General features: G+C 35.7%; 1 protein-coding gene across 1 annotated transcript; it reads right to left on the minus strand.

Moving 5' to 3' along the window:
• Nucleotides 1-2,022: 2,022 nt before the first annotated feature.
• On the minus strand, nucleotides 2,023-7,784 carry LOC118802204 (legumain-like). Its single transcript, XM_036562691.1, has 14 exons — nucleotides 7,696-7,784; nucleotides 6,102-6,210; nucleotides 5,817-5,914; nucleotides 5,612-5,696; nucleotides 4,389-4,480; nucleotides 3,994-4,069; nucleotides 3,848-3,913; nucleotides 3,696-3,762; nucleotides 3,434-3,552; nucleotides 3,233-3,322; nucleotides 2,851-3,060; nucleotides 2,516-2,680; nucleotides 2,290-2,360; nucleotides 2,023-2,132 (listed from the first exon to the last, which is right to left on the minus strand). Exons 2-14 carry the CDS (start codon nucleotides 6,174-6,176, stop codon nucleotides 2,072-2,074), a joined length of 1,275 nt encoding a protein of 424 aa, XP_036418584.1. The 5' UTR covers nucleotides 6,177-6,210; nucleotides 7,696-7,784; the 3' UTR covers nucleotides 2,023-2,071.
• Between the last annotated feature and the right edge of the window lie 332 nt (nucleotides 7,785-8,116).

Genomic DNA, 8,116 nt, shown 5'->3' on the forward strand with positions numbered 1-8,116 from the left:
CCATGTTTTTTCACAAACACTATATCACTCTGTTGAGGCGCCATTGCTAAGCAATGATCTTGACAGCTGTAGGAGACGCTCAAGCCATTTGAACGTTTTTACTTCTTACTTTGCACAAGCAGAAAATGGACATGTTTAAGATCACATTTGACCGACAGCTGATTTGGTAGCCCTCTGTTTTGCCATTTTTTTTTGAGATAGAGGGGTAGGGTGAAGTGTTGGGGCTACATGACCCACCAAATGGAGGTCTTTCAGAGGCTCCAAACAGAGAGTTATGAGAAAAAAGAAAAACCAGCAAGATGGCTGAACAAGAGACCAAAGAAACCCACAAATGTGAGAATTTTCTCTGTTAAAAAATCACGATAACCACTGTATTATCTTAGTTTAATGTTGTTTCAATGCATTATGGTTGTTTTCTTCTTAACAAGCATAAAAATTGCTAATAGCATGCTAATATCTCGGTAGCTAGCTAGCTAATTTTCCCATTCTACCTTAAATAGTCCAGCAGTTCTGACGCCTGAAGTGCCAGAATGTAACTGCTGCACCATTTAAGGTGGAACGGGAAATCCGAACAAGAAGCTGGTAAATATCAGACTTGAGCTTCATATCACTGAAGAATTTGTGGTAGATGATGATAAATAATTGACTAAAACCCAGCAGTGAGGAGCTGAACTTTACCCTCCTCTGCTATCACTGAAGATGGGCCGGGTCGCATACAGAGCACAGTTAGTAGCCTGTTATTGAAGCAGTGTTGTAGTTTTAATTTGAGGGTCCCATTTCATAAGGCAAGATTTCAACCACTACCCCTTGTAACTCAGTTCCAAGGGGTTAGGGTGACACTCGAAAACAAGGGAGAGTTCACTAATATGTTCACTAAACGTGAATCGTGCAGTTAGTATGTTATTATGCACTTGAACATCATGTAATTAATTGAATCATGGCTCATGTACAAACCCACCATTTGGCATCTGAAAGGAAACAGAACTGAGAAAATGATTAAGGAACACCTTGCAGTCACAGAGTGGACTTACTGGCTTGGGAACAAGCACAAGAAGGGTCCACTTGGGTCCACCGATTTTAAGCTGGTGGAGCTCATTGATCATTTACATCAATATGTAATTTATTTATTTCAGTTATTTATTTCAGAATTACTGAGAATTACAGAATTACTCCTACTTGGGTGATTGTGGGGGCAGCAGTGGACTGAAGCAGTCAATGAGAACGACAAAAGAAGTTTTCGAACTTTATTTAAATGATAAGCTTTTTTTTTTTTTTCATGAAGCATGTTAACAGAAGAATTACAAGAAGAAAATTACCAAGCATTTATAGCAAGGACACAGTTATACAGTGTGAATTAAGTAAAAAAAAAAAAAAATCATGTGCCTTATCAAGATATACTCTAAATGTATTGTGAATGTTTTCTGAATAGTTTACTTTTTATGCATTGTAATGGAATGCATTTAGGACAGTGTAGTCAGTATTCAGCCACTACTACTTTTTCAAAGTATATTTTTTTGCAAAGACCTCCTGCTTTGGAAGCCTCTCAAAACAACTGGCAATGTTGACCTCCACCACCCTCGCCTTTGTTTCAAGAGCAGGAAAAAAAAGCAGTAAAAATAAAATATTCTACACTAAGGTATTCAGGTATCCTTTCACTCTGGCACATTCTAAATCTGATAAAGTATCACTAGGTTTTATAGCTCATACATACAACACTAATGAGATTGATTAGGTTCAAATTGAGATGTTTTTTTGTGGGGTTTTTTGACCACCTTAGTGATCAATTGGAAGAATTTACTCACCTAATTGTAAGTTGCAATGTTTGATTGAAAGGTTGTTTTGTATTGTGTGTTTGGTGTTTTGTGAGAGTTACAGCATTTTGCAAAGAAGGTGTTTTATTTTGGCCAGCAAGCCAAAAATTTGAAAATGAAAATATCCTTCTGAATAGACAAAAGTGTTTCTGCAACATGTGATCTTCATTGCCATCATTATCATCGCATTCATTGATGTTTTCTAGAGCAAGCAGATCAGGCAAGCAGGAATTGATCTGTAGTTCAGGGGTGCAGTAACTTCAGTATCGACCTGATGATGGTCCTTGTGCAATGTGCACACGGGTTATGGCGTCTTTAATCCTACAAAACCACATTTAAGACTCATTTAACACAGCAGTAGAGACTGATGTCAGCTTAACCAATACAAAAGTAAATTTTATTTAAATATTATTTCAGGTCACACTTTCTGTATTTCACATTGTTTTTCTAACTAGGTTTATGTGTTTTCTTGACTTACCGTTCAACATCCACTCCAGACTCAATTAGGTTCACAAAGACAGACATGTGTGCCATAACAAAGGAAACATACTAAAGAAAGAGATAGAGTGAAACTTTCATTATTTTCATTATCACATGTTGCATAAAGAGCTGCCAAATAACCCTAGTACCGAACATCATTTATATGCAATCACAAAGCTGAGGTTATAGGTTCTAATATGAAAAACATGAAGGCCATGGCTCACCTGCTCCTCATGCCACTTACTGAAGGTCTGTCTGAAATGCTCTGCTACATGTTTCAAATGTTTCAGTTGAGTTAGACGACTAGTGTCTATCAGTGCTCTGGGGCCTCGTTCAGGGCATGACTGCATAGCAATGTTCTGCACTGCTGTTGCAATTCTCTCTTTCATCTGAAAAATAATAATTTATATGCATATAGTTCAATTACAGCAGTGAAACTGATCTGTTTATTTCTTCCGCTTGGGCAAATGTATCTGCTCTGTGTAACTCTGAGTTTCCTAAAGTTTCCACGTGAGACTAAATAATACATCAGTTCAGTGGGACTGGTGTCAGTCCTTACCTTCATAAGGTTATCGTAATCTCTCTGTAGAGCTCTTTTTTTCTCAATGTTGTTTTCACACTGAATTCTGCTCCTCTGAATTATCAGTGGGACTTCATTGGTTAAGGTGAGATGTGTTTGTTTCAAACGTTTAGCTTGCCTAGCACGTTCTGCTTGAGTTCTGGAGTCAGGACGACCCAAAAAGTCACTGATGTACAGTTCCCTGAGCGTCTGGAGAAAATTGTGAAAAAACAAAACAAATGTTGAGATATGTAAGCTTGTATAAAAGCTTTTCATACATTTTATTCACTCAAATTTCATCAAAGGGCATTTTTGGATTATGGAAACATTTAGTATAGTAATAGAGAATTTCAGTTGCATTTTATTGTAAGATTGTACATACAATGTTGCCATACTGATGAGGAGTAGATCTCTGGACTTTCTCCCTCAAATACACAAACTGATTCCAGAAGGTTGTCTTAGTAAGATCAGACTGTTTGAAGTGAAAATACATGTGGTGTTAAAACCTGAATAAAACATTTCCTGTTTACTGTATGCTTTATTTAGGTCAAGCAAAAAGAAAAAAAAAAAATACATGACTGACCTTTTCGTTGTGTAACAGCCAATATGCAGTAAATTCGTTAGAGAGATATGCCCATCTGTCCTCATCAAGGAAATAAGCATAGGAGCTCTCATCAGGAGAAGAGGCAGACACTCCATAAACTAGAATGCAAAGAGACAAAGGCCTGAAAAGTTTAAATCCAAAGCATCAAAAGCCTTTCTCTGAATACAAATAAATAAATAAATAAATAAATAAATAAATAAATAAAACATTTACAGTAGTTCCAGAATAAGAATAACCTTACCCTCTGTGTTTTTTGGGAGATGGTCAATCATTGATCCAGAAAAACAGCTTTCTACATAAATCACCATCTGCAACATTATGTATGTCAGAGCGAATAACATTTCTTTGAAAATTAGTAAAAAGCACAGAACGTTGCAATAGTTTATTTCTGACCTTTGAGAACTGGTGGCGTCCTGACATCTCATTTATAGTGTCAACAAGGTCAGATGCATGAAGCGTCTGAAATGTGTGAAAACATATTTGATGCTGATCTTTTCCTGAATGTGTCAAATACTAAAAACTATGAAAACGCAGCTTACATTTGTGTTGGGAAAGGCAAACACTCCTTTACCTCCATGACCTGACAGATAGATGAAAATGGTGTCATTTCTACCACTGTTGAGGAACAGAGTGAAACAGTCCATTAATTTAACCAGTTTAAAATCAATTGTTTTGTTTTACATTTAAATTAAATGTAATTTAATTTAAATTGCCCCTAGGTGTAAGTGTGTGTAAATGTCTGTCTGTCTGCTCTGTGACGGACTGGCGACTTGCCCTGGATGTTTCCTGCTTTCCGCCCAATGACCGCTGAGATAGGCTCCAGCTCCCCCCATGACCCAGAAGGATAAGCAGCTTAGAAAATGTGTCTGTGTGTGTGTGTGTGTTTTGTTTTAAATTGCTTTATTCAACATAGATGTAAAAAAGGGAAAATTACCTTTTCAAGACCTTTTTTGGTCCCCCTGCATGTTTAGTAACATTTGCTTCATCTCCACGAAGCACAGCCAGAAAGTTTTGAACTGAAACGTCCTGTAAAGAATATGTGTATAAATAGAGATTACAGGCTACACTGTATATGGATAATTCTACCAAATTATTTCAAATTGCAACCCCACAGTAAATAAAAAAAAATAATAATAAAAAAAAATAACAGTTACATATTTGGACCTTAGATGTTTACAAGGATTATGTTAAGATTTATTTAAACACAAGGCATTAATAGAGAAAGTAATGAGCTAAATATATGCAAATCATTATTTACAGGCTACTTTCTATTGGGAAGTGTCTGTCCCAAACCCTAACCTTTACATTTACAAACAAACAAGCATGTAATTTTACAAATGATGAACTCTGTAAGGCAACATTTTCAGCTTCAGATGGGTCTTAAGTAAACTTTGTCCAGACGTAAGACTGTATTCTGGCCTGCTGGACTTCCATGGCAGGAACAAACTGTCAAAGCATGACTTTTAATAAGCCTAATATAATTACAAAAGTATAAAATCACAAAAACAAACTAAGTTATTAATAACTTATACCCACGATTCCTGCTCTTATATGTACGTGCTTCACCCAAATTAAATGTCATTAGATTAGGTCAGAATTAGAATTGTCATTACCAAAACACATATTTTCTGCAGTTAATTAAAAACATTTTTATATTTCAATAAAATAATAATGATATGATTTTGTGTGTGTACAGCTGTTCAAAGCTGTGTTTGCTTGTCATGTACTGACTAGGGTTTTTGATTTCTGCTCAAAATTAGCTAAAATTGTCACTACCGAAACAGTGATTAGCTAAACATAATAAATATAATTAAGGCCTAAGGTCCCTCAAAGCAAAAGGATTTTAGTCTAACGTCCAAATCAGTTGACGGTGTGTTTTCAATTCTGACTTTGCACCAATTCGGTAGAATGGTCCTTATATGAAGAGTTTCATTCCAAAATGTATATCCAATTGTAATAAGCTTGGATATAATGAGATTTTGAAAAGAAAAACAGCTGACTCTCAACAATGTATGATGTGAAGCTGAGCCAGCTCATTCCTTTTTCCAGTCCATGAAGAGCTTGGTAATCAGCTAATCACTTGATTAATCAAGTAATCAGCAGTACAATCAGACAGCATGCAGGATGTAATGCAATAATGAAAGTTTGAATACATACATTATTAATGTAATCCTTCAGAACTCCCTGGTAAACATTGGGACCACCTGGCTCATTGATGATTTCGCCTCTATGATTTTGGTTCCTATTGAGAAAGAGAAAAGCTGAAGTCTTTCTTCCGTCCTCAACTGCACAAATATCATTTCAGTTTCCAAGCAAAAACAGCAAATATGTACAGCTATTTCTGTAAAAATCATGTACTCACGCCTCATTGTTAGCTATATCATCATACATCATCACCACAATCTGCTCATCTGGAATGCCATTGCCGTGAGCCATTTGATAGGCATGGCAGACACAAGCCTAAGGGATAGATGTTTTATACAACAATTTATGTTGGAATAAAAGGAAGTATATTTCTGTTTGACTGAAAATGGAATCATAGTATGTGCTACAAATTTCTGAAGAAAACATCTCTATTAGTAGTATGGAGCCTTCACATATATAAAAAATAATTTAATACTAATACTTTAATAAGAAATAGTCATACCTGATGTCTGTAATTTATCCAGCCTTCGGAACCAGCAGCCAGTAGAACCCACTTCTTGCTTTGTGTCCCACCCATCGTGCTTTGTGATTTACCCAACTTATCCCACTGTCTTGAATATTACAAAAAAAAAAAAATTAAATGTACAATGATTTAGTCTTTTAATATATTTAATGAATCTTAGCTGACTGCACATCATTACCAGACAGTTTTCTTTTTTTCTGTATTTTTGTGTTGATTTGTCGTACTACCAGTGTGTAATATCTTACATGATGTTGGATAATGCTCTCTAACATTGCTTTGGTTTTGTCTTTCCAGTAAATAAGTCCAGGCAATGAAGCAATTTTCTCCGTTCTTTAGGTTGTCTGAAATTTTCTCCTAAACATGTGGGCCTCCAGAGGATGCAGGATACAGACATTCTCATGTCACTTCACTTCATAAATGTCAATCTTCATGTAGAAGTTGGTCAGCATTATGTGTACACACCCTTAATATATAGGATCAGGACCAAATTGTCTTGCTATCGGCCATTAGGCACAAACGTTTTGGTAACCCTTTCTTTTACAGTCCCTTAAGTTTAAGTGTGTGGTACAAAGTACCAGGATAGTCTAAATAAAAGAAAGCTTTACCAACATTTTATGGGCCTCTACATGGGCTACCTTTTTTGGGTGGTCACATTTTTTTTTACGGTATCACAGCAGATTACGTGAGGGCTGTGCAGCACCCTCTTTATCAAATATGTTTTTGAAAATGATAGTTCTATGATAGTATGATAGTGCTATGATAGTTCACCTAGTGCTATGATAGAATTTACCCCACACTGTAAAAAGTCTGCTTAAAAAAAATGAGTTCATGTGGTAACAAGCAATTGGACTAGTTTTATTTAACCATTTGGCTCAGTGTAACAGAAATACGTTGTTAACGTAAACAGTGCAGCTACTGCAAGTCTTAAACTATATTAAAAAAACATGAAATACAAACTCCACTCCAAAGCAGGTATTTTGCTATTATTCAGATCTTTTTTAAAATAATTTTTATCAGTTGCAGTTAACCAACCTTGTTGGTGTGTAAATCCTCACATTAAATAAAAAAAGTAAATAAAAAAATCTACATTTTACAGAATAATTAAAAAAATCTAAACAATCATACAATGAAATGTGCTGAGCCCCCGATCTGTACATACCCAGCTAACACCCCTGCGCTTAACATTAATACTCAGCATAAAACACTAATAATATGATGGATCGGGTGTGTGAGAGCAGTGTGTCCAAACGAAAGTTTAAATGAAACCTACACCGCTGTTTTATAACATGATAAACATAATGTATTTCAATGCATGTTAAAACATGTTAAATCTACTAATAAGCAGCTGCAGTCCCTTCATACATTTATTCCAATGCGGATTATGAAATGTGAGATAAGAGAAACTTTACAATATGTAATATATATGTTACAATATGTAATATATGACATAAGGTTAATTTAATATACACAATACATGAAAGAAAACTGGAATTAACTGTGCTATGAGTATGCATATGGTTAAAACAGTCTCAAACAGGCTTAAACATGAAGCATGAAATGCATGGATTCTTACCTGTCTCTTTAGCTTGTTGCAGTTGCAGTTTTGAATGGTTGAAAATAAATCCACCTGCATTTATAGTGAACACATTACTTTCACTTCCAGTTTTGTTGCAGGGGTGGAGACGGACTTGTTTTCAGGCCAGGGGACACATAATACAGACCAGCTGACCTTAAACTCTCTCTCTCTCTCTCTCTCTCTCTCTCTCTCTCACACACACACACACACACACACACAGATACATCCATGCAAAGTGGCTGGCTAACTTTGTAAATAATTTCCGAACGCGCTAACGTCTAATTTTCCAAGAAACATCTTTGAGTCTGCAGTCTGACGCAGACTGAAACTAAAACCAAAAAGAAACTGTAAATTGCTTGGTCATTATGATTTATTCACATGTGTGTTGTAGTGTAAGAGCAAAAGCATTTTACTTTTT

This window comes from Colossoma macropomum, unplaced genomic scaffold (assembly GCF_904425465.1).
Source record: "Colossoma macropomum unplaced genomic scaffold, Colossoma_macropomum, whole genome shotgun sequence".
In the NCBI taxonomy this organism is placed as follows: Eukaryota; Metazoa; Chordata; class Actinopteri; order Characiformes; family Serrasalmidae; genus Colossoma; species Colossoma macropomum.